At 37.6% G+C, this 27,586-nt stretch overlaps 3 protein-coding genes across 5 annotated transcripts in view; 1 reads left to right on the top strand and 2 right to left on the bottom strand.

Moving 5' to 3' along the window:
* Positions 1-21,530, bottom strand: part of inavab (innate immunity activator b) — a 56,608-nt gene extending 35,078 nt beyond the window's left edge. Inside the window, exons 1-3 of the mRNA XM_048171751.1 lie at positions 21,345-21,530; positions 13,525-13,621; positions 7,939-8,148 (exon numbers count right to left, since the gene is read on the bottom strand). The gene's annotated coding sequence lies outside the window, so the exon portion shown is untranslated. The remainder of the gene's footprint in view (positions 1-7,938; positions 8,149-13,524; positions 13,622-21,344) is intronic.
* olfml3b (olfactomedin-like 3b) lies at positions 7,715-13,555 on the top strand. The gene is made up of 3 exons (XM_048171757.1): positions 7,715-8,071; positions 10,446-10,731; positions 12,128-13,555. Exons 1-3 carry the CDS (start codon positions 7,970-7,972, stop codon positions 12,910-12,912), a joined length of 1,173 nt encoding a protein of 390 aa, XP_048027714.1. The 5' UTR covers positions 7,715-7,969; the 3' UTR covers positions 12,913-13,555.
* Positions 21,531-21,705: 175 nt separating the features above from the next.
* The window catches only part of syt6b (synaptotagmin VIb), a 62,191-nt gene continuing 56,310 nt past the window's right edge, over positions 21,706-27,586 (bottom strand). For all 3 annotated transcript variants that reach the window (XM_048171755.1, XM_048171753.1, XM_048171756.1), the window contains 5 exons: positions 26,676-27,252; positions 23,745-23,865; positions 23,372-23,543; positions 23,129-23,279; positions 21,706-23,036 (listed from right to left, as the gene is read on the bottom strand). In XM_048171755.1, the coding sequence (XP_048027712.1) occupies positions 22,965-23,036; positions 23,129-23,279; positions 23,372-23,543; positions 23,745-23,865; positions 26,676-27,252 (1,093 nt within the window). In that variant the 3' untranslated portion in view covers positions 21,706-22,964. The remainder of the gene's footprint in view (positions 23,037-23,128; positions 23,280-23,371; positions 23,544-23,744; positions 23,866-26,675; positions 27,253-27,586) is intronic.

Here is a 27,586-nt window from a genome sequence, read left to right as displayed (position 1 = left end):
GTAATGTGATGTTTGTAATATACATTAAATGCCAAGCAAAATGGTCTGACTATATGTATGTATTTATTATTGTAAAAATAATAAATTTTGCCAGGTAGACAGTGAGGAATTGAAGATGCATTCTTAGCCTCCTTTTATCTGTTTCAGCAGCTCACAACAAAATGTCCTTTCCTCGAGGGACTTGGATAAGTGCTTCTGCAGGTAGATTTACTGCACCAGTGAGTGGCATTTATTAGTTTACAACCAGTGCACTGATTCACTGTATATGCACAATTTCATCAGTGACATTTACATTTCTATTTTAGTAATAGTTTCTTACTTTATTCTCTTATTTCAATAAGGTTCTTTAAAAACAGCACAATGGTACAAATATTTAATATATATTAATAGGAAATGCAGCAATTTGTCTATTTGGTTGTGTCATAAATTGCATTATATTACTATTCCCGACAACTGAAGAATATATGTTGGCGGGTTCTTCTTATCCGAAGATCACTGAAGGGTTTTTGTCTGGGGCGGCAGGCTCTCAGGTGGCTGCAGAGGCCAATCCTAGACTTGCAGGCTTTAGAGCAGATGGGGCAGGGAAAGGTCGCTGTTGTTAAATACTTGGGCAGCCAATTTTTACTTTCCTTTATGCTTCTCCTAGGCAGTTATCACTTCCTCAAACTCCCAGGCAGCCTTCATTGTGGTGGTCCTCCAGCTGGATCTGTCTGCTGCCATGTCTCCCAGTCTTGGGGGTTGATGTCAGCCTGCAGCAACTGTCACTTCACCCCACTTATGTGGGGCTCCTCTGTTATGCTTGCCCTGGCAAAGTTCCCCATACCACTTTTGACAGTCTTGTGTTGTCCATGTGTGATATGTTTAGTCCTGCCACTGCATTCCCATGATGGAAAGGAGGCACCACTGGTGGAAGTGCTCGAGCAGCTGGATGTGTTTACAGTACAGGACTCTTGACTCAGATCCACATATCAGGGTACTGAGAACTACTGCCTAGTAGACTTGGGTCTTTATTAACAGGTCCACCAGACATGTTTCTGGAGATGACCAAAAGAGCTGCAGGCTTTGACAAGTCAGTGGTCCATGTCCTAGGTTACTGTAGTGTCATCTGAGATGATGCTGCCCAAATAGATGAACTAGTCCACTTCGTGGTGGATGGCCATTGATGTTGATCTTGGGTGGGCTTGGGTAGGTACCTTGTGGATGCTTCTGGTACATGATTTCTTCAGGCTGATGGTCAGACCAAATGAGCTGGCTGCTGTCACAAAGTGGTTGATGAATGATGGAAGGGGGTACTTTTGTGTACGCCAACAGTGCGCAGTTGTCTGCCAACAGTAGGTCTGTGATCAGCTCCTCAGTTGTCTTCGTTTGAGCAGGGAAACGGCAAAAGTTAAAGATGCTGTCATCCGTCAGACAGGTGCGGCTGTGCTTAACACCGTTCCCAATGGGGAAAGTGTCTGAGAGGTCACTGAGTTTTACCTGTCCTTTCTGTCCTTCGTGCAGCTGCTGAGGACTGTGAGAAACTTCGACATGCATCCCAGCTTCATTAAGATCTTCCAGGACACATCTCGGCTGACCGTGTCACAGGCTTTCATCATGTCAATGAAAGCTGCATACAGGCCCATATTCTGCTCTCTGCATTTCTTCTGCAGCTGGCGTAGCACAAATATCATGTCAGCAGTGCCTCTGTTAGCTTGGAAGCTGCACTGGCTCTCCAGGACTCTAGCAAGGATCTTCACTGAAATGGAAAAAAGAGTGATGCCTTGGTAGGTGTTCTTATACAGGGAGACTATCACTGCATTACAAAGGATGACTCCCTTCTCCCAACAGAGTACGAACAGCATTGAATTTTGTCCACCAACAGTGTCACCATCTGTTGTGATGGGCCACATACAGTGCACAAGTATTCATAGAAGGCTATTATGTTTCCAGTGTCAGCATAAAACTGGATTTTTCAAGCTATCTCTAGTCACCAGTTGTTCTGAATATGTTACAAACTTCTCTGTAAGCTGCCTTACGGGCCTGGTTGTCGGGACAAGCTAAGAATACTGTGTGATGAGTGCTTTGACTCAAGAAGCTTCTGGATTTTATCATCATTTTCATCAAACCAATCTCTGTTTTTTCTGCTACATCTATGGCTGTTTCCTGTACAATAGTCTTTATCTGGTTCCACCGCTTCTCAAGGTTTGGTGGTTTTAGTTGACAAAAACTTGCCTCTAGCTCCCTATTGAACTTCTTTCTTTGTGCCAGCAGCTGGCTAACATGGAGTTTCTTGGTCTGAGGTCCCCTTCTCTTCGCTATGGCCTTGATGGTGATTTTGCATTTTTGCTCGAACCAGCCTGTGGTATGTGTAGCAGTTTGCGTTTGGCATGACTCTAGTGTGGAGCACATTGCGTGCATCTTTTTGACACACAAGGATGTAGTCCAGGAGGTGCCAATATTTGAAGCTTCCATGAATGTTTCCATGTTGTCTTGAATCTGGCCTTCTGCTGAAATAGGGTGTTGGTGATAGTTAGACCATGCTCCATGCAAAACTCCAGCGGCATGCGCCCGTTGTTGTTACAATTACTGACGCTGTAGTGACCCAATACTCCTGTATTTTAAAGGTAACCTAAAATCCTATAGCACTGATCCCTCTCGTGGCTCATGGTGTGTGATTGTTTCAACTGCAGGCACATCTTATGAGGCCATTTATCCAATTTGGTCTGTTTTTATAAATGAAGTGCATTTAAAAAGTAGAGGTTTTTATATGCATATTAAAGCTCTCATTCAAAATGTACCCCAATTATAAAGTTTTTTAAATTAAATGCAGTTAAGAGTAACCTTTCTCCACTAACTTTTCACTGCATTAGATGAAAAACAGATCATGTCAGAATTGAAAGCTAAATAAAAATACATATAATTCAGAATGGATATATGCATCTTATATTAACTAGCTCTTTATATATCAGTGAATGATTACTGATGTTATTCATGATGTTAAATAAAACTATGCTTCAAGTAGTCACAGCTATCTAGTTTGTAGTGAAACTAAAAAAAGAGAAAAAGCGGGTAGACAGAGAGTCTAACCACAAAGTGGTTCACAGTTTGCTATCAAGGTGAAAACATCAGTCGCATACAAGTGCAAAGGGGTGTTGAGAGGCCGAATGCCATTTTAAACATTTCTTAGACAAGATGGAGGCAGTAGTGATGCTTCTTTATTGTTTTAGATTCTTTTACTTGCAGCCTCCTAAACTGATTTCACTGGATTAAGTGCATGCACTATATTTGCAAAACATGCAAGGAATTTAAACTAGGAATTTTAGCAGAGACTTTGTCAGAAGCTGGGACCTTTGATATTTTGAAAAAAAAAAACAGTTTTGATTATTCTGTAGCCAGACAGCCTGAAAAGAAAGCACTATCCTAAAAAGGGCCACGTGGTCACTCAGGGTGCAATACATCTGAGCCACCTACATGCATGAGGTAAGACTGCGACTTCCAGTGCCAACTTGCATCTGTCATTTTGCCTCTTCTCTATCAGTGAAGGTCTTCTCGTCTGCGCTGTATCTGTTTAAAGGGTGGAGGATTAGGGTGCGCAAACCAATCACACTCTTTAGGCCAGGTGTTCAGCACAGTGGCTCAGTGAGCTATTTTCACTTTGATGTCATCATCTCATGTAGCTACTGATGATATTTATTACACTCGGAGTGAAAAGCTTCTTTAGAAATGCATACGTTTAGAGTAGAAATAAATCATACCAAACGTTGAAAAATATACTTTAAATCTATTATTTATATAACAGCACAAAATATTGTATGATTTGTTCTCTGAAATAAAATTGCTCTGAGTCCATGTACACTACAGTTTAAAATGCTTTTGAAAGAAGTCTCTCATGCTCATCAAGGCTGCATTTATTTGAATAAAAATACAATAAAACAGTAATACTGTGAAATATTACAATTGAAAATTTAAATATAGCCTATATTATAAAATGTAATTTATTCCTGTGATGGCAAAGCTGATTCCATTACACCAGTCTTCAGTGTCACATGATCATTCATATATGCTGAATTGATACTTAAATAAATTTCTTATTATTACCAAATATTGAACACAGTTGTGTTCATTCTTTCATAACCTCTACATCGGTTTCACTGGTTGGTTGGTTTGACTAATTATGTCAACCACATCAGCTAAAACCAATCTTTGTTTTATAAGAATACACTAAGAATATCTTTTGCGAATACACTAGTCAAGTCAAGTCACCTTTATTTATATAGTGGTTTTTACAATACAGATTGTGTAAAAGCAGCTTTACAGTGATAACAGGTAAATAATTTTGGCTGCACAGCAGCTCTTAAAGGGATAGTTCACCCAAAAATGAAAATTTGATGTTTATCTGCTTAACCCCAGGGCATCCAAGATGTAGGTGACTTTGTTTCTTCAGTAGAACACAAATTATGATTTTTTACTCCAACCGTTGCCGTCTGTCAGCCAAATAATGTGTGTCAATATGAACTTCTACTATAAGAGTAAATAAAACTTGCTTAGACAAATCCAAATTAAACCCTGCGGCTCGTGACGACACATTGATGTCCTAAGACACGAAACGATCGGTTTGTGCGAGAAACCGAACAGTATTTATATCATTTTTTACCTCTAATACACCACTATGTCCAACTGCGTTCAGCATTCGCTTAGTGAGGTCTGATCACGCTCTGAGAATGGAAGTGATGTCTCGCGCTTATACTTCAATGAGTGCGAGACATCACTGCCGCTGTCAGAGCGCGATCAGGCCGAGTGCTGAAAGAAGTTGGACATAGTGGTGTTTTAGAGGTAAAAAATTATATAAATACTGTTTGGTTTCTCGCACAAACCGATCATTTAGTGTCTTAGGACATCAATTTGTCGTCACGAGCCGCAGGGTTTAATTTGGATTTGTCTAAGCAAGTTTTATTTACTCTTATAGTAGAAGTTCCCATTGACACACTTTATTCGGCTGACAGACGTTAACGGTTGGAGTTAAAAATCATCATTTGTGTTCTACTGAAGAAACAAAGTCACCTACATTTTGGATGCAATGGGGGTAAGCAGATAAACATCAAATTTTCATTTTTGGGTGAACTATCCCTTTAAAGTCGGCGTGAACCGGAAGTTGCAAACGACTTGTCTCCAGTGTTGTGACGTACTTCCAAGTGAAACGGAATATTGAATAGAGGGCAGAGCTTTACTTTAGCGCTCCTCCTCTCCATCTCTTGCTCATAGCAGACTAACGATTTCAACCCAAGCCGTCAAACTGATGTCATTAGAGAAAGCGCACCGTTGCAGAGCATTTTCAGATTTTGATTCAATATTACGAAGCCAAATAATTTATTTGTGTGGATTGACTTGCACGGATGAATTGTTCGCCACAAAACTAGCAATTTGAGCTGACAAAATAAATAAGGTCAATTTTGATTTCATGTGTACTTTAAAGAAAATGGCCTGTGGTTATACAACCTGGCACTGTTTTCAACTAAAAACTAAAAACTTTTTCTCCATTTTGGCCATTCATTTACATAACAATGGCATTTGGGGGCAAAATTTTGAAAACAATACCAAAAACAGTGTTCAGACTATAGGGGAGTAATGTTTCTTTACCAATTCATGACATCGACATCGTAGCGTTTTTAGTAGTTTCTGCAGATCTGTGTGAATGGGGATTGTTTTGATAATGTTGTTGTCTGTACATGAAAAATGCTTTTTAGTACATCATTGGCGTTTAAATGTACCCTAAAAGCCTTTAGCACTGATCCCTCTCGTAAGTCATGGTGTGTGATTGTTTCACAGTTGTGCATTTGAAAAGTAGAAGTTTTCATATGCATATTAAAGCTCTCATTTAAAATGTACCCCAATTAGAACTAAGTATTTTAAATTAAATGCAGGTAAGAGTAACCTTTCTCCACCCACTTTTCACTGTATTGTATAAAATTGAAGGCTAAATAAAAATACATTTAATTCAGAATGTATATATGCATCTGATATTAACTAGCTCTTTATATATCAATGTTATTCATGATGTGAAAAAAACTATGCTTCAACTAATAGTTTTCAGCTCTCTAGTTTGTAAAAAAAGAAAAGAAAAGAAGAAAGAAAAAAAAAAACGGTAGACAGACAGTCTAACCACAGAGTGGTTCAGAGATTGCTATCAGGGAGAAAACATCAGTCACATACAAGTGCAAAGAGGTGTTGAGGCCCAAGGCCATCTTAAACATTTCTTAGACAAGATGGAGGCAGTAGTGATGCTGCTTTGTTCTTTGTCAGATTCTTTTACTTGCAGCTTCCTAAACTGATTTCACTGAATTAAGAGCATGTGCTATATTTGTAAGACGTGCAAGGAATTTAAAGTAATTTCTAAAATTTGAAGTAAAAAAAAAAAAAAGTTTTGATTATTTTGTTAGCAGACAGTCTGAATTAAGAGTCTATGCTGATCCCAAAATACAAACACAATTCAGAAACATATACTGACTCCCTTTTCTCATACTTGTCATTCACTATGTCTGGTGTTATGTAGTTTACTTGTTGACTGCAGTAATGTTTTGCAATTGAATGAAGAGAAAATTGTTTCTCTGGCCTAACAAGTACTGCAGAGTATAAGGTCACTTTGACATTTGTTTTCTTTTCTGCCCTCAAAACAGGAAGAGGAACTCCTATGTGTACTTCACCATCTGATGCTGCATGCTAATGCAGTGGTATTATGCTGTAATGCCTCCTAGTGGTTATAATTTGTTTTATATATCAAAATTAGCATTTAAGTAGATTATTGTTGAATTATTTATAATTATTCATAAAGTCTAATGTATCAAACTTGATATGCAAATGTCTAAGGTATTACAAATATTACAAAATATAACACTTACTTGACTGAAGGTTTACCACACATAACTCTTTAAGAAAACCCTGTTAAAATGTGAGTATCAAATATGATAAAACAGGCTTCGGAGATTTATTTGTACATTTCTCAGTCATGATTGTATTGCATTGCATTATGTAAGCAATTTTATAAAAATATCAGCAACTGCAGCAAATTGCATATTTGTTCATTTTGGGGCTCTGAATAACATGTTTTTTTCTCCTCATGTGTACGCTCCTTATTCTCCTATATCATACTATATGAACCATAAAAGCCTAATGTATCAAATATTATACTTTTTGCCTACTTGCAAAGACAATTACAGATGTTTCCCAAATCTATGCTGTTAGTATGTTTCCAAATTTTAAATTTCAAATCAATTTTATAGGGTAAACTGCACCACAGACCACAAACAAAACACGATCAATGGTTGATTCAACATGTTCTCACACTTTGACTGATCACCGTGAATGATCATGAATTTCGTTCTCCCCATACTGAAACTATGCCTGCAGCCCAAACACTCCATGGTTTACACTAGACTGAAATATGAGTCAGTGCTGGGAAATTGTCTAGTGTTATGCAACAGACTGAATGAGAGCTGTACTGTTCATCCAGTCCAAAGAAAATAAAGCTGAAGAAGAATGGAAAGGGCAAGAGCATCAGTAAATTCTCTTTTTACTGTCTAACTAAGTCTTTTCCAATCCTTTCAAACTCTGTGGTTGACCTACAGTACTATCCATTTACAACAGTGAAAATATATTATTGTAAAAATAGACATTATATATATATATATATATATATATATATATATATATATATATATATGAGGTAAATCACAAATGTGAGTCATAATGAAACATAAATAATAAAATACTGGTCATTAGTAGTTCTGTGTTTTACCAGAAAAGGAGATGGAGGTAATCCAGCTCTCCAGAGAAAGAGCCGCTCCAGATGTTTTAGGCTCCTCCTCTCGTTCTGCTCTTTCTCTAAACATTCCAGCCAACTTAGTGCCTCTGCATGAGGGCTTTTCCACTCCGCCTGTCATAAACACATACTCACACACTCACCGTTTCTAAGCAGTCTCCTCCAGTCTTTAAGATGAGAGCCCTCCAGCTCCTTGTCCTCGTTCTTTCTGGCCTGGTTGGAGCACAGCAGCAGGCCCTTATGGACTACTTGGAGAGAAGACTCCTTGCCATTGAGGTAAGAACAATAATGCTCTCCCAGCCAGACCCTGGCCTCCAGATACAGGCTGACATGGAGTTTTGAGAAGAGAGAAGCTATAGAACAAAACAACAGACTGATGAAGTATGGATTTGTTTAAGGATATGGTGCAGTTACTTGATTGTAGGTCTGTAATACATGGTTTGAACTTTGAGCATGAATTATCATTATTATTATAATTTTAAGTTCTGTGGGGTTCTCTATAGGAGAGAAGAGACACAGAAATGTTGGCAGTAGAATACCTTAAATATGATATAATGATCAAACAAATATGTATATATTCTCTAAAGAACACTTCATACCTTATTCATATATAAGGAGAAATGTCTTAAATTATTGCATAATACTTTCATGTTATTTACATTTTTTTGTAGTGATAAAGTATGTTTTCAAACTGTTTAATTAAAAAAATAGAATTTTGAGTAATTTTAGCAATTAAAACTAAATTAATTGCTTAAAATTATCCCATGATGGGAACCCCTAAAAGGTTCCATTTATAAAGCAACTGACAGAACCCTTTAAGGTTCCTTATAGAAATTGTGAACGCTAGTGTATATTTATATACATAAATATTTATGATTTTCTTTGAGTTTTAATGAAGTAATATAGTTTGTGTATAAGTAAAAGGTAAAGAAGTTTGTTTTAATTAAAAAAGCATGTAAATAAGGGCAGCTAGAGAGCCCTTTTACACCAATTGTTGGGTAAAAAGCCCACTGGAGGACTAGAGATATACTGTGTGGCAAAATATTTTGCATATAACATGATATTGTAAGCACAAACTTACTCAACATGATAACTGTACTTAATGCATGCCAGACAATCACAGCAACACAAAAACAGACGGACATGCACACTATCTCTCTTCCTTTTCTGCTTTCGTTCTATTCCCATTTTCTCCTTGAGTCAGTCACCTGATCTCCCTCTGTGTCTTGGATTCAGCCACATGAAGGAATTTTTCTCTCTTGTTTTCTCTCTGTGCTGACTCTGCACATACAGTTCTCAGGCAAGTCATTTTGTGTGATTATGCTAAAACGCACTTTGCTGCTTCTTTCCTTCCACTGAGTCACAAATTCAAAAAAGAACATTTGCTGCCAAAGGTTGATCCATCTGCAGCGCAAATGATACTGTTCCAATGCCAAAGTCCTCATGAATTCCTGCAGCTGTCAAGGGAGGGCTAATATTTGAATAATTTACACTCATGAGGCTGTCTGACTCAGTATTTAGTGTGCTTGAGTTCACGGTGTAAAATGTATGATAGCTTAGAACATGTATGTGCATTAAAGCCATCTGAAAACACTCTGCATGCATGTTCTAAAATAGTAATGTCAGTTAAATAAAATGTATTTGTATAGCACTTTTCGCAATACTCATTGTGTATACATAAAGTTGCATATATTTATATGTGCTCTATCAAACCTTATATACAAAGCTGTGTGATAATACAGTTTACATTTAGCAAAGATCAATGTTGGGGGTAACGCATTACAAGTAACGTGCGTTACGTAATCAGATTTTTCAAGTAACTAGTCAAGTAATGCATTACTTTTAAATTTACAACAAAATATCAGAGTGTTGTGTGCTCTGTGTAAACCTGATGGTTATTCTAGACTAGTTCTAGACTAAATGTGAGCATTCATTTACTTCTTCTCCTGCATCCTATTCTTCTGTATTCTAGAATGGCAGCACAGCTGAAAGGCTTGTTTGTTTGAACTGCGCCCTCTGATGTACAGGCATAAATTAGCATTTCCTTTAGCCTGAGGCTTATTCATTTCACATTTGGTGTGAAAAGGCCTTTACATTTGCCAAAAATAGTATTTTTTGTTGTTATATTAAAAAGAAACAAACAAACAGCCCAGCCCAGCTGAGAAAAAGCAACGCTAACACATTACTTTCCATTAAAAAAGTAATGCAATTATTATTAATTTTTTTTAGGGAGTAACGCAATATTGTAATACATTACTTTTAAAGGTAACTTTCTCCAACACTGGCAATGATGTTAACAATCATGCAGCCAAATTGCTGTATAGTATTGATGCTGTATGTATGCAGGTAAAGTTGGATGTACTATAGCCTATATATACAACTTTTGTAGCACTTTTTCAAACAACCCAACAGCAAAGGCCTGAACATCTTCCCAGAACATCTTAGCAACTGCACAGCAACACCCTGGCAACCACCCTAGCACTGTGGTAACCACACAACATTTATTTTAACATACTATCCCACAAGCAAATTGCTGGCCTTCAGTTCATCTTATATTATGATGCCACTTTAACAGTCATGTTTACAACTAACTAACATCTCTTTTATGGAGTCTCTTGAGACTTGTTTTTGTTTATTTCTCCATTGGCAGGATCGCATCTCCTTGTGGCATGAGCAGACCAGCCGCTACGCCTCTGAGCTGCGCGAGTTCAAGCAGCAGATGGTGGCACAGCTAGAGGGCCTGGACAAGAGTAAGGAGGCGCTGCGAAGTGAGTTGGACACGGTGGGAACACGCGTAGATCGCGTGGAGAGAGAGATGGACTACCTCGATACACAGAATGGTGCGCAGCCTTGCGTGGACGTGGATGACAAGCTGGTGGAGCAGCAGGTGACGGTTGTCAAGGAGAGAAACAAAGCCAAGTACGCCAAGCTTACAGGTAAAGAGCTTTAGGTAACATTCCACATGCTTAGATACTGGTCATGTTTGCCTCACAGCATGATGGCATGAGCCATAGCTGGCTCATTCAACAAATTCAGTTCTCTGGAGACCCATTCTCAATGCATTAAAGGCACAAATGCCATGTTTTTGTTGTGAGAACTTTTAGATATAATGTAAAATAACAAAACATTAAAACAAAAAAAGATTTTATTTAAAAAAAAAAGAAGAAGAAAAAATAAAAATATAGACAGTCTGTTGGATTGAGAGTATTCAACTAAAAGACAGATAAAAAAAAAAATACAATTAGACAGATACTGAATTTGGGATTTTCCTTAGTTGTCAGTTATAATCATCAAAATTAAAAGAAATAAACATTTGAAATATATCAGTCTGTGTGTAATGAATGAATATAATAGACAAGTTTCACTTTTTGAATGGAATTAGTGAAATAAATCAACTTTTTGATGATATTCTAATTATATGACCAGCACCTGTATATACTATAGTATTTATTAATATTTTGAATTTTTATTTTATTTTTTACATTTTCAGGTTTTATTTGAATTTTAAATGCTACATTCTTTAAGTTTCAGACATTTTGTTATCTGCATGTCATTTTTAGTTTTTTTAATATTTCTATTTAATTTATTTCAGTTTTTATTTATTTCAGTTAGCTGCCATGTTAACATTTCTAATTTTCTAACTATTTCTAATTTTTTCAAAAAAAGTTTTCATTTTAGTTAACAGTAACGACACTGTTGAAAAAAACGTCTTAGAAATTGAATATTAAAAATAATTGTGGAAAGTGCCAGCTACGCTTCATAGATTCAGTTTTAAGAAGCTCTTATAATGAAGGATAAGTGGTGTGACAATGACAGGGAAGAGAGTTCAATCACATCAAGCTCTGAGCTATCACAACTTGACAGAATTTAATACATAATGCATTAAATAGTGGGTCTAATCTTCCTAAAGTCCTCGTTTAGAAAAGCACTTAGAGGTACTAAATAAAATGTATTATTATTCCATCATTGAGAGAGACGGTAATTAAACTGCTGGAGGGCAAATCATGATGCTTTCCTCTACACTTCAGCAGCTCTATATAGCCTTTTCATAGCAAAACGCCACAAATCTGATTAGCCCAGACTGTCATTAGTGTACTGTGCATTCCCATTAGGGTTTAGTGTTAAATCAGGCTTTAGTGGAAAGCAAATATTGATATTCCAATTCTAGAAAAAGACGAACGGCAAAGGAAATGGCATGGAATATTTGATGATTGACATATGGCAGACTACTGAAAAGGAGAATTTGAAAGCCAACGAGGTGTTAATACAATATTTAAAGGGATAGTTCATTCAAAAATAAAAATAATTTTTATTTTTCATTTATATATTTAGACTGTAGTGACATGATCTCCAGCATCAAAGCCATGAAGATCCTCAAACGAGTTGGTGGCACTAAGGGAATGTGGACCAAAGACACAGGAAGTGCCACCGGGAAGGTATACATCTTAAACGGGACAGAGGATAATACAGTGCATGAATTTGGTACAGTCCGTGATTTCACTTCCTCCCAAGGCACTTCTGGGGCCACCAGTGTCCAGCTCCCTTCAGCCTGGCGTGGTATGGGCCATGTGATCTACAACAACCAGCTTTATTATCTGAAGCAGGGTGAGGAGATGAAACTAATAAAGTTTGATCTTCAGAAGAACATAGTTGTGGACAGTGCTGTATTTCCAGCTAAAAACCAGCTCCCAGTGTACAGCCTGAATCCTGAGACCTTCATCGATTTAGCAGTGGACGAAGAGGGTCTGTGGGCCATCTACGCCACACAGGAGAATGAGAGGCACATCTCTTTGGCCAAGATAGACGCTAAAACACTAGACGTTGAGCAGATGTGGGACACCCCTTGTGTGAGGGAGAATGCGGAAGCAGCGTTCGTCATCTGTGGTACTGTCTACGTGGTCTATAACTCCAAACTACCCAGCCGCTCCCGAATTCAGTGTGTGTTTGATGTCAGTGACATGGTAACAAATGACGACGCTCCACATGTATACTTTCCCAAACGATACGGCACTCATGCCAGCCTCAAATACAGCCCTGTGGAGCAGCTGCTCTACGCTTGGGACGATGGCTATCAAATCCTCTACAAACTCCAAATGAAAAAGAAACTGGAGGTGTAGAAGGTGTACTGAAGACTGAAGTAAGCAGAGCTGGAGAGTAAATGCCCGTGTTATAGGCTTGTTTTTCTAATGCAACCTGGCTGAGTCGCACTTCAATATATTTGAGCTTTTAGTTACACGGAGAGCACAACATATGATTGATTGGACACATGTTTGTTTACTGGAAATAAATGTACAGGGCTCAAGAAAGAACCATTTTAACTTAGTTTGCCTGGAGCAGAACTAATACAATGATTTTATATTTTATGTTGACATGAAATGTGCTGTTAATAAATAATTGCAATACTAGTTAACAATTCACCTAGCAACTAGGAACACACTGAAACAACATTACAGTAATATCAATACTTAAAAGGTACACTATGCAAACTGTGGCATTAAAAAACAGCATGCATTTTGTGGAAGGTTTAAGGTTTATAGGTTTAAGAGATATAACCAGTTTAGATAGAAAGGATCTCAAGCTGACTAGCTGAAGACGTTACTGTAGGCTAGATAAAGCCATAGACACAATACTACCTTGAAAATAAATTCCAGCACAGCGCTACAACAACCATTAATGAAATGACTCTTCACATGTGGTAATTTATCTGTTTAGTAAAATATCTCACTCACCTGTTGAGTAATAAAAACAGCATCTCCACAACGTTTTGAACCCCTCTGTTCCCTCCAAAGAGACAAGCCAGTGTTGATTCTCGTTTTATTATGAGCTCTGTCACAAGAAGACATGCATACTTAATTTCCATGGAAAACCATCCCGCCCTGTTGAAAAAAACAGCATATGCTGGTAAGGTAGTTTTTGAAGTTGGTATGCTGGTTTATGCTGGTCCTGGACCAGCTTAGGGCCTGCACAGGACCAGCACTTGACCAGCATAAACTAGCTCAAACCAGTTTCAAAACCTACCCTTAAGGCCTGTACACACCGGGACGAATATAGCACGCGTTTATCGCCAGCATTTTTCGAGACTTTTTTGTGTTCATACCCAAGCGATTTTCACTGTTTTTTAAAAAATGACTCTTTTACGCCTCGCGTTTTTCGCGTCGGTGTGCACACTCACATTGGCGCCCATTGTTTAGTAACGAGGCGTTAAACGTCGGCGATAATCGCGCACCATATTCGTCCCGGTGTGTACAGGCCTTTAACCAGCATATGCTGTTTTTTTCAACAGGGCACTTGGTCTAAATATAAACACTTAACGTGGTAAGACAAAAACACGTTTTGGAAGAAGGATTAATAATGTGTATACTCATTATTTAAAATGTTAATTTTACATAACCTTTAAGTCCTCTGAGGTCATTTTCACTACAATCGAGAACTGAGACGCAAGATGGCGTCGGTCGCGTTTGTATAAGTCATTGCACACTGGTGTGTCTCAATCAGTTCCCTAGCTCCCGAGCTCGTGAATCAGTATATCGTGTACACGAATTAGGGCACTGGTAAGGACAGTAAAAGCTGCTGGTTCACTACACATTGGGACACTTATGACTCTATTTCCGGCGACGTGACAACGTCATTGTACAACATCACTACTAGTATTTATGAACAACAACAGAGCTGATATTTTCTGACATTACTTGTAATGTTATTTAAAGTACATTATGATTAATTATTTGCTTACGTGCAACATTTCAGCCGTGAATAAATTATAAGTGTTAGCTAGATTATGCTCATTACCTGTCTAGCGATGTATGTTTATGCTGAAATATAATAAAATAACGGTTTGTATTTTTAAAAACATCTATCGTATCGTTATGTGTAGTGAGTTGGCGCACGTGCTTCAAGTTTCGCGCTTCAGAACTTCCGTTAAGGGAGCAGTGAGCATCGATGCTCCCTGGTTTTCACGGTGCATTGTGGGACTTTTCAGGGAGCGAACGTTTCAGTGCTCTGGAAGGATTCTGCGATTGAGACAGCCCTTAAAATGGCTGACTCCCTGGTCAGTGCCCTGACTACTGAACTAGGGAGCTGATTGAGACACAGGGTGAGTCCGAAATTCGCATGCGAAACTTTCGCACGTAAAAAAATAAATTCGACCCCACGTTATATCAATCGCGTTTGCACACTGCCTCCGAAACTTTCGTCCGTCAAAAAAATATTCGGATCAGGTTCGATTTTATGCGTTTTTCGCATCCGTGGCACGCATTTTGAGAGACGTTTTGACAATTCAGAGCCACCGTACGCGAACGCAAAAATCCAGAATGCCATCTGACAAGTTGATCCACGTCGTCTACAGCACAAAACAGCAGCACTGAATGACAAACAACGTGAGGAATACAAAGAGACCGAATATAAAGACAGATTGTGCCAGTAGTAAAGCATCAAACAGAGCCACTGACATCCTGAAGTAAACTTTGAAACGCTCGGCTAATCCCGCAGCTCCTTGATGAGGTGAATTCTCCTTTCTCTCTATGCAATCTCGGGATTGAATGGACCCATGAATATTTCCTCTTTCTTTTTCTCTTTTTAAGAAGAGAGGAGACAACTAATCGTGCTCACTGCTTGAAGACTTCATTTTGTATTGTTTTGCGATTTTTTTCGCAACGCATTCATTAATAAGCATCGGACTCAGTGTGCAAGGTCTCTGTGCGTGACGAATTTTTAGGATTGCGAATACGAAAAAACGCATGCGAAAATTTCGGACTCAGTGTGCAAAGGCCTTAACCGTTTCAGGATCACGGACAAATACCTGATTGCTGGATGGCGCAATAGGTTGGTTTCACGTGACGTCACAGCAGCAGCGCGAATGTGTCCGGAGGGCAGGGAGTGATGTTTCTATATAGGAATCCTATCAAAAACTCAATATTCGTATGTTTTGCGTTGTTTATGGTTGCTCAAATCGTTAAAATCGAGAACCCAGAAGGTGTTTTTATCGTTTACATATCTTATACCGTTTTTTATAACTTATTTAGTTTTTTTAACTTTAAAAGTTGTCGCCTTTTATAGCGTTTTGCGTCTGCTGATACTGAAATGAATATGGATACCTGCTTACCTTTTGTTTTTGAATTGGTTAAATATTCACATTCTTCATGCTATCGTTTGCAGGGAGGAGAAGATATTTTATCCTATTGAATGATAATTTGGTGTTTTAACTTCATTTTTGTAGAATTCCGTTCATGTTGATCTGGTTACCATGAAAACAGTCACGCGCTGCTGCTTCCCCAGCAAACAAGGGACGTCCCCCGGACGTTGTGAACGTCCGTTAAGGTCCGCGTTTGGTCCGCTTTGTAACGTTCGCTGACGGACGTTCGGAGGACGTCCGCGTTTGGTCCGCTTTGTAACGTTCGCTGACGGACGTTCGGGGGACGTCCGCGTTTGGTCCGCTTTTTAACGTCCGCGGGCGGACGTTCGGGGGACGTCCGCGTTTGGTTCGCTTTTAACGTTCGCTGGCGGACGTTCGCCGGACGTTCGGGGGACGTCCGCGTTTGGTCCGCTTTGTAACGTTCGCTGACGGACGTTCGGAGGACATTCAAGTCCTTGCCAGTTTGCGAAAGTCCTACTGACGTCCCTCATCTGGTATTTCCATAACAACACTTGTAAAAAAAAACAGCGTTGCCTTTTATCAACAGACCTGACACCTTGAAACTCAGACAAAGGGCAAATGAAACTAAACCTACTGGATTTAAAGGAGGTTGTGTTCCTTAAAAATCCCTTTAAACATGATAATGGATTTACAGAAACCATGATTGTTTTGTTGTGCAGGTTGATATTATGGTTTTACTTCAAGTAAAAATAGTAATTGAATTCGGGTCATTCTACAGAAAAGTCCACTTTTGGTATGACAAAATGTCTTAAAATGTATTTCTTTTTCTAACGTTTAAACTTAGACCACATTATTATATTACAGATTGACTTTATGAATACAAATGACAGCTTTATGATTTATTATTATTATTATTATTATTATTATTTTGTGCATTTAAAGACAGCATGTACCATTTTTTTGTCACTGTTACCATACTTCTCTGGCATTTTAAACATTTTTATGAAATGATATTTCTCAATTTTTTTCAGCACATGCAGTCAGAGTTACAGAAAAAAAGATAATGAAAAAAATGAGATTGTTTTTTTTTTTTCAATCAGGTTAGTTAAAAGTGATTGAATTATGCTAATTTAATTATGCATGTATTTGCTATAACAATGGAAATATTTGAAAAACAGTTATAAACAAGTAATGCAATCCTTTACATCTTAATTCTTGAGTTTAGCAGAATTCAATGAATGTAAAAGTATTATCATGTCACATATGACACATTTTATTTAATGAGAAAAACAGTAACAACAGTGACACAATGAATCACCAGTGACAGATACATACACTCTAAAAAATGCTGGGTTGTTTCAACCCAAGTTTGGGTCAAAAATGGACAAACCCAACCATTGGGTTAAATTTTTAAATGCATTTTGTAACCCAACGGTTGGGTTTGTCCATATTTGACCAAAATTTGGGTTGAAACAACCCAGCAATTTTTAGAGTGTAGGACCAAAGATAGCCTACTTATTCTTCAACTATAATCAAGGAGAGGAGACAAATTTTTTTACATTTTTTATACAATCAAAGACTTTTCATTGACACTTAGTGAAAGCAGTCAGTAAAAGATCATAAACAACATTTTAAAAATGTCTGTAAAATACGCTGTCCGTAAAGTCGCTGCTTCTCAGCTTCAGTTTAGCCAAATACCCTCAATTTAGCCATATCTGACCAAAGGAGGATTAACAATAGGAAAAAAAGTTAGAATCACATTATTTAGTGCTATTTTATGCAAAATAACTAAATAAATAGCTTTGAATAAAGTTTTTTTTTTCTATAAACAACACCAGTGACAGTAACACCTGACATTTTTCATGAAAAATGCATTTTATGGCTGCTGCAAGGTATCAATCCACATGTTGTCAATCATGGTATATTCACTAAATTAAGTAGTTTAATCCATTTGTATTCTAGTTTTTTAAAATTCCCTAATAATAAAGTAGGTCACACCAGTGACTTCAACTAAAAGCTTCATATGAAATTATGATTTTCTAATTAAAATTTCTGATAACTGAAAAGAGATAGTGGACTTTCCATGTGTCTTTCTTCATGGATCTTCAGGAAATAGGAAGAAGGTAGTCAACTGATGTCAACAGTGTGATTTTTATTTCAAAATAAGAGATTTTTGTTAAAGGTAACACCAGTGACACAACACCAGGGTTTTTTTTTTAATATATTTTATAATATTTATTCAGCATTTGTTTTTTGTTTTTTTAATGTCATTTACATAATATATTTGACAGTTATGCATACATTATTGTATTTAAACCCTGTTTCTGAGCTCAAAATAAAGCACTTTCCCACATGACTGTGGGGACGAGCACTTCTGTGCTGTTTGGAATTTTTATAATTAAAAAACAAATACTGCCACATTGATGCGCAAGAAGGTTTAATTGTTCAAATATTGTTTCATATTAAAATATATAAAAAAAAATTTTTCAATATAAAAAAAAGTGTAATATTTCTGTAAAGGGACAGAAAAGTTGACTTTTCTGTAGAATGACCCATTCATTGTACAATGAAGTAAATATTAAAAATGAACAACTTTCATGTTAGCCTATGGGAAAAAATAATGGAGTAACTTCAACCTACTAACTAATTAAAGATGTCATCAGATCATGTGTGCTTTCAGCAGTTATCATTTTAAACATCAAAATCATGATGCCCCCAATAGTAGGCTACTGAATATAAGATGTGGTATAATATAAGAATGGGACATTTTATCCAAGTCATCTCAATGGTAAAAAGTGTCCCAATCACCCTGAACTGGAGCTCTAAAATAATGTTATTGACTTCAACTGATGAATGCAGCCAAAGAAAAGATGAAGAATGGAAAAGCACTTTGCCGGCAAAGAAATTGGAAAATAACACAGGTAAGACAATTCCTATACCCATAAATACCTGTCAAACATGGTTTTATTAAAGAAAAGTTATTTAAAAAAAATTACTTTAATTTTTACACATAAGAAAGGTATAGCATGTGGCAAAAAGTGTAATATAGCCACACTGTGAGATACAAGCAAGTGACGATCGAGTGACGTCATTCTTTAGGTTACGCGCATGTATCCATGGCAACGCTCGGCTGCTTTGACAGTTAACGGTCCTGCCGGTGATTTTCTCAGATGAGGCCTTGAGTTTTCTCTTTCGTCGGTCGAAAAGGTATTTTAAATTTTAGTTTAGCAGACATTAGCTACCATAACCACTGTTTATCTTGTAAAGTTTAAATTATATGACAAGATTACATTTACAAACGTTTGCTGAAGTTGTTGTCCATCGCGGCTGACCGTTACGGCCTATCTTCAAATGTACGCTAATCTTGGTCTCACGAATCCAAATTGTAAGTAACAAATGTTTCTTAATAGACAAACGATACCTGAAACATTATTGAATGTGTTCATTTTGTCGTTTTAGGTTAGAAGCCATCGAAAAAAACTGCCATCGGACTACCACAGCTGACAACGAGAGACGCGCGTGCACAACTGCATAACACACACACACACACACACACACACGGAAAGAGCACAACAATTATGAAACTGCTCATTTATTATAAATAAATAAATGTATTTTTCTCCTTACAACGTGTTTGTGTTCTTTTGTTAACCTAGAAGTAAAATAAAAAACAATAAGAGGACTTAATCGAAAGTCCCCTAAACGTCCCGAATGGCCGCTGAACGTCCTGTGAACGTCCCCGTGAACGTCCGGAGGACGTCTTTGCGGACGTCCCCGGGACAGCTAGAGGACCCTACACATGGACGTTCGGGGGACGTTCGCAGAGGCCATTCAGGGGACGTTCTGGGGACCTTTTTTTGTTAGCTGGGTTCAGCCGTCGTATTGTAGAAAATGTCCAAATAAAATAAATGTTTAACAAGCTGACAGAAGTCGATGCATTTCTTTGTTGGAAGCGAGTAAATGTAACGTAACTAGTTTTAATGTTGTTTTTGTAAATATTCACTTTCCCATATGACCACGAAGGAGAATCGGAGGGTCACATTCAGGGACAGACACCGACACGCTGTATTTTTGTATTTATTTCAACAAATGACAACCGAAATCAAACCTATAGAAGCTCATCAACAGTTTTGAAGTGGCTGTGTGCAAGTTACAATCATTCACAAGCGAGTGAGTCATACTCACAAACAATGTTAATTAAATATTACACAAAAACCAAATACAAAACTCAGCTAAGTACAGTATGTGTTTATTTTGAGTGAAAGATAGTGGGTTTATTTAGTGACATTATTACATTTGCTAGTCGTCTCACTTTCTCAAAGGCAAAAATTGTATTAGCAGTTTTTTTTCCCCCGAACAATATCGTGAGTTCCTATTACAGTTCTCGATTCAGCATAAATGACCAACAATGGCGACATTTTTCACAATCATGACAGAAAATTAAAATACTGCCCTTAACATCACTTGCAGAAAGGCAGCGCGATATAAACAAACCCAGACTAGAACTGAACACGGCGTTACGGCAGCTTAACATCCTCTATATCTACCTCCTCGATGGCAGTCAAGTCTTTCAATTCAGTGGAAATGTCGCTCCTCTTCATAACATAAGTATCACGTCCAACATATGTTGTGATTTTCTGTCTAAATCAGCACAGAACGGACTTTCTCCCATCTCTTCCATTCTAATTTTCACTGCTTGCCCTCCACCGGAATTTCGCGCGTCACGAGAACCACGTGACTGAAAACAACCTATTGTCCAATATGAATCAAGTTTTCCAGAGACGTCATCGTTGACCGTTACTTAATTACGACTGCGGCACTGAGCGGCAGCATTGGTTTTCAGCGTGAATGCCGCGAAAAACATGCAAAACACATCCAAAACGGGAAGAGCTTTGTGATTGACTGTACAAATAGCTTTGACACAAAACCTGAGGTATATATTTAAAGACTGCCGAAAGCTACAGAAAAAAGAAGCAAATGGATGACTGCAATTCACAGAAACAGCTGGACTCCAGGCAGATAAACATGTTTTGCAGTTAACATTTTGTCAAATTGTTGGATTTTGAGGTAAAATCATACCGTATATATTGTATTGTTATATTATGTTGACAACTCATCTATTAAATATTTTCCATCTTATATTCTGCATAATTGGGTGTTTTTCAATAAACAACACTTACAAAAACTATACTATAAAAAACTATGTTTTAGGGCTGGACAATATGACGATATAACATTGATATAAGTGATTACGCGGATTTAAACCTACCTATATTGTAGTTATATAAAATATTCACAGGCAGATTTGTTTTATGTATTTTCCGCCGTCGAAATCAGGCACATAAATGTCAGAAAACACTCCTGACTGCACGTCAATATCCGCGGGTTGTTTATTTTAAAAGTTGTAAGGAACACATTTAATTCCAACCTTTAGTGTAATTCGTTAGTTTTACTCACGTTTTCGCAGTTTCCCCCATTAAATCCAGTCACGCAGCAGGTTCTTTTGCTACTCAGTCCAGCTGAGGGAACGCGTTTTCGGCGGGAAAGTGACGTCGATGCATACCCTCTGTAAAAAAGACTAACCGTTTCAGCGATGACGGACAAATACCTGATTGCTGGATGAGCCGCGTAAAGAGTCCATAGCTACACAGCAGTGGAATCTGCTCTCAAATTATATACGGCATTCTAAAACGCGGTGCTTTAAAAAAAGAATTAGACATTTTGTTTTGTTTTTTCCATTCCACTGCCACATGTTCTGTGTTAACGGGCCCTAATCATGCTAATTCAACATTTAGCAAAGAATGAAAGAAGAACAAAATAACAGATAGAAGCAAGAACTTTAATCACACCTTTGAAGTACAAGGGGATGTTCTGAAACAGTAAATATAGCCTACATTACAAATACAAATTCTCAATATAAAAGGGGAAAAGTGGCTCTGAATAAGGCATTTCATACAGAAACACCAGTTCCAATGATTATTGATACAGTGAGTTCCAGCCAGGCCAGCCAACAAAATACATCATGTTATCTGGAAAGAAAACACCTCAAAGGTAACAGGAAAAATACAGAACAATGAACATTTGTCACATTTTATGTAAAATACAAAACTGGTCTTTGTAAAACAGTGCTTCTAATTTACATAATGGTATAATTTCAAGTCTTGTTAGAAAGCCAGTGATTTTTGCGTCCTTTGGATAATGACACACAACCCTTGCTATTCATTATGGTTATACTTTGGAAGCTACAATTACTGCATGATGAAATTATGATGACTTTAGCCAGTTGTACATTATGAATGATCCAGGATAAAGCTGTGCATGGCTGCATTTAACTGAGCTGAACTTGATCTAAGAAAATGATGGTAAATTATTTAAAATACTCACTGAACAATGAGCAACTTAAATGTTTAAATAAGAACAAAGCTAAACCTTTACAGTTTACACAGGAAGAGATATTTGTAGACAGGATAAAAATAATTCTTGGCATTGGCATTTTTGGTGGCAGAACAGTTTCACTACTTCACAAACAAAAGGAAGATCAATGGAATATCTCTGCTCTGTAAACAATATAGTTCGGCTAATATATTTCAATAGGTTGAACATACTGAGAACTCCAGTCATAAAAATCTTTTAAATATATTTTACATTCAAAGACGACAAAAAAGAACTACAAGGATTATGGCTAAATATATAATAAACTATATCTTCATACTATTATAATGTCAATTAAAATATAATGTACATCTACTAATTATACAATATAAATGAACAAATACACCCTTTTACTCTTCAGGGGAGCTTAAACCATCTTGAAGTTTATCTTTCAACCCCTTTCGGCTGTGGCTTGTGGATTTATCCCACATAAGAGAGCAACACTTCCATCGAAACAGAAAAAGCTAAAACTTGGCTAGGCTCAGTTGCACTTTGAAAAGTTTTGAACAGCACCCTCTTTCTTCCTGCTGCATGTCCACACAGACATAAGTTGTGTCGCATGTTGCCTAAGGACATATCTTGGATCTCACCATCAGTCCCTGGGAGATACTTGGCTTAAAGACTTAGGGGAAGGCCATCCTTCCCTTATGGACTGGAGGGGAGTCTGGGAGATGGACAAGACCCTTGACTGTCAAAGCTTGCGGTGCGAGTCTTCCACTGGAAAACAGAAAGAAAGAGAGGGAAAGATGTAAATATCGAAATGAAAATGTACTTTTCCACTCTGGAAACTTGTAAGGACAGACAGTCACCTCCTTCTCAGACTTCTTGGGCTCTACAAGCGAGTGCCAATGAGCAATGGGTTTTCGAGGGTAAGCGAGCATCTCATTCCAGTGATCTCTCCCAAGTCCCTCAGCATGGATCCCTACACGGCAGACTCCAATGATCTCATTATGGCCCACTCTTCACACCAGGAGAATAAAGAAACGATTGTGAAGCACATAGACAACATAATATTTGTACAGAGAAAATAACAGATACTGAACAACACTCACAGATCGTAGTCCATAACTGATATGTGTAAGCTGACTTGATCCATATTCTCTGGTGGAATGTCAAAGATAATCGCCTCATTATACGTTGGATTCAACGTGTTCTTTTTTATGGAAGTTTTCTTCTTTTTCAAGCGTCTCCCATCACAAATCAGTGACACCTTCACATATGGATCTGCCAACAGAGCAGGGAGGTGTGACACAAATTTCTCAACGTATCTTTCTCCTTGTCTTCTCGTGGTCTGAATATGCCTGATGAAAGGACTTGTAATTTGCTTGCTGACAATGATAAATGTGACTGTCCAAGTGTATGAACAGGAAGATGGAGCCAAGCAGACATATGAAAGAAAATAAAGACACAAACAAAGGATCATACCTGAATAACCGGTAATATCCATGGCTTTGAGGTTCCTACATTTGATGACAGTAAGTGTGAGTCTCCCTGCAGTTGGCAAGTAGCAGAGAGAGAACATTACCTCTCCCAGATCCACACTCTCCTGCAGAATCAAATGGAGACACTCAAAATCCAGTAGATCATGACATCATTACAGATAAATAAAAGCTATGTTTACTAATATAGTTAAGTCAGTATGTCGAACTGAGGGTGAGTAAACTATAAGAAATTTAAATTCCTTTAATCCCAATTATGTACACTATCATTTAAATGTTTCAGATCAGTAAGATTTTTTGTTTTTGAAAGAAATTAATACTTGTATTTAGAAAGGATGCGTTAAATTGTTCAAAAATGACATTAAAGATATCAAAATTTATATTTAAAAAAGCTGTTCTGTTTTTTGTTCTTTAGCTTTTTGTTAATCAAAGAATCTTGAAAAAAATGGATCACGGCTTCCACAAAAATATTAAGCAGCAACCGTTTTCAACATTGATAATAATAAGAAATGTTTTTTGTGCATCAAATCAGCATATTAGAATGATTTCTGAAGGACCGTGTTACTGATGACTGACTGATGAATGACAGGAATGAATGACATTTTTAAAAGTTGTATTTTTTAAATTGTAATAATTTTTCACAGTATTATTATTTTTACTTTATTTTTGATCAACTAAATGCAGCCTTGGTAAGATTAAGAGACTTCTGTCAAAAACAATAAAAAAAAATCATACACACCCCAAGAGCGAAAATGCTTTGTAAAACTGTTCTCTGATGCATTGAAAAGAATTCACATATGAATGGTTTTATGAACAATATAGGGACATAAAACCATGAGGAACAATTCCTATTAGTTTGGTAATTTACAGAACTTAATTCACTTAGGTAGTGACAACCAAATTTTCAACCAAAATGTTTCAAACCAAATGTTTCAGGGTTATCTTCATCGATAATTTTGGAAGTCAGTCCTGTATTCTGTACACAAATACAATGACAATAATAAACGGAGCAATTCCAATTGGGTCCTCACACCATCGGTGTGTCGGGCCCTAATTATAGTATTCACTGCCACATTTAAATGTGGTTGTTTCTCCAAAAATATGCTGTACTACTAAGTATCTTCAACAAGCCTTAAATCTAGAGATCATTTGATTGTGCCCAGGGCCAACTGCCATCAATAAATTGATCTGATAGACCATTCATTTGCACAAAAAACTTCAATAGCCTCAAATGGAAAAAGGTATTGAGTGAATGCATCACATATTCTTAGGTCTTTCTCCCACATTTAACCCATCTTGAGAGCTTTAGCCTTTTGACAGCTCATCTACTGAGTTCAGTGATCTCTCCAGCATAATCAATCATGTGAATGTATACCCCTTATCTCAGCACTATTAAAGTAATAGCTGAACACAACACCATAGTGAGATGACAGTACGATTACCTCATAGACAACTGGGAAATTTCATGAGTCAGAGCCAGACTAGTTAATTGAACTGCAGTTTGCATGGCTGATGTATTAGTAATATCATCATTAGCATCCATTGTTTTACTCACATGTTATCAGTGCAGTCCTGCTGCGCTTATCATTGTGCCAATTGAAGGATTCCAATCTTTTCCATGGCAAGAATTTGATAGTTTTTGTTTTACTCTGATGAATAAAAGCTTTTATATATTAAACTGTACAGTAAACTGTATGTATATGATTTGGAGAGGCAGTAAATAGCTACAGTAACCTCTGTCAAGTGTAACTAGAAGCAGTGGCAGTTTTGACTTAAATTGTGCCCTTGGCGAGATCAGACAAGCCTTGGAAAGCTGCTTGGAAAACTTCAATTTCAATGAAAGTGTTGGGTGAAACTGAAAGTGTGCTGCACAATGCTGTCAAACTGCTGCGGGTGAGCGATACAGAAGTGGTGTGTGTGCGTCTGAAAGCTTTTCCTTGGAGAACCCTAGGCGACTGCCTATACTGTCTATGCCAGAAACCTCTTTCTGAGTAGAAGAGATACAAACCTGGAACTCAAAACACTACACTCACTAACATGTAGTAGTAAGATGATTTTAAGTAGTAGTAAGAGTCCTGCTGCACCAAAATAACTTAATAAGAGGATGTGCAGCACATTAATGTGATGTACAAGTTGCTTAGAAAAGCCAGATGATAAATAGTCTGGCCTTATTTTGGAATTTCAGGGCACTGAGCATCCCTTTCCCTAAATATATTACATAAATTACATATGCTGCCTTAATCAGATACTAAAAAATCTGCACAAAAACATTCTGACCTTGAATAAAACATCAGTTGGCAATAAATGCATGAGTTTATAGTAAAAAAAGGACACAACCGTGGATATTTTAAAAAATGTTTCAGTGTTTTTGTCCATACAATGACAGTAAATGGGGTCTATTTTTGTCTTGGACCCCACTGTCTTTCATTATATGGACAAAAAACATTTGAGACATTATTGAAAATATCTTCTTTTCTATTCTACCAATAAAAAAAAGTAATACAGGTTTAAACAACATGAAGGTGAGTAAATGATAACAGAAGTTTCATACTTTAGGTGGAATATCCCTTTAAGACAGCTCAGATTATTGCAGACTCAGTATTGTCATATAATAAAGCAATAATTCTTGTTTATTGCCCTCAATGTTTTTAGTACTTAATATATGTACATTGCACAATTTATCATGTTTGGTAATTATAATTTCGACAAATTACCATATCACACCCCACAGGACACAGTCTATGAATCATCTAATTATTCACTGTTTGTGTTTTCAGAAATACTCAATACAAGTGTATTTCTATATTAAAAAACCAAATCATTAGGGTCACATTAATGTGACATATGCCTCATTAATGTGATTAATCACCAGTGGGGTCTGGATTCACTAAGTAGTAAAGAGGATGAATTGTCTTACGCTAGTGGCGTACTGGATGTCCTTCCAGATGGATGTCTCCCGCGAGAGGTCTGAAACTTCAAAAATGTTTTCCAGTATCACCTCACCAATCATATCGTGCCGTGAGAAGCGGTCAAAGTCAAACACGCTTAAGTGAAGCTTTCTGGACCCCAGCTCCTTGTATGGGACTGGAAACTGAAAGGTCTCGTCAAACGTGGGGTTGAGCGTCTTGCGGTGCACGCGAGTTTGGAATTTACGCTTGCGGTCGGGGAGCAGGTAGATCTTGACGTAAGGATCAGAGCTGCCGCACAAATCCTTGGCGGGTAGGTCGAATGCCTTGAGGATGGTGACGAGGAGGAGCTCTCCCTCATAATCATACTTGAGGGAGAAGTTGATCTTGCCGCATGTTTTGGCAGTGTCGTTCTTAGATGACTCCTCTGCCTCCATCGTGCTCTGTTTGTAGAGTTCCGGTTGGATGCGTCCAAGAGAGGCAGCGGTGCAGGTGGGATGGTCCTCCATGTCTAAAAATTCACTTCCGCGGTCCAGACTGGTGACATGGTGCATCTGCCTGGGAAGGTGCTTCTTGAAGGAACTATGCCTGGCAACAATCAGACAAAATTTGGCATCCTGATCTGATGAATTGGTTCTTTCACAAAAAGCACGCCAGGTGCTAATCTACATTTGAATTATAACCCGTGATCAAATGCAAATTGATGGTGATAATTCTGGATATGCTGTAAGGTTCTCATAATATTCTTGCTAAATATGGTTTTACTCTGGAGTTAGTGTGGTTTTCCACCATCTGACCTTCTTTGTAGTCTATAAAATCCAGAGACCTCCTTCAGGTCTAATTGTGTCTGACATTTACGAGATTTCCGAAGTATTAACATGATTAGGAATGACTGGAACTAACCTCATGACGGCTTTGTATA

This window comes from Megalobrama amblycephala, linkage group LG21 (genome assembly GCF_018812025.1).
Source record: "Megalobrama amblycephala isolate DHTTF-2021 linkage group LG21, ASM1881202v1, whole genome shotgun sequence".
NCBI lineage: Eukaryota > Metazoa > Chordata > Actinopteri > Cypriniformes > Xenocyprididae > Megalobrama > Megalobrama amblycephala.
This window is presented reverse-complemented; position numbering and strand designations above follow the sequence as displayed.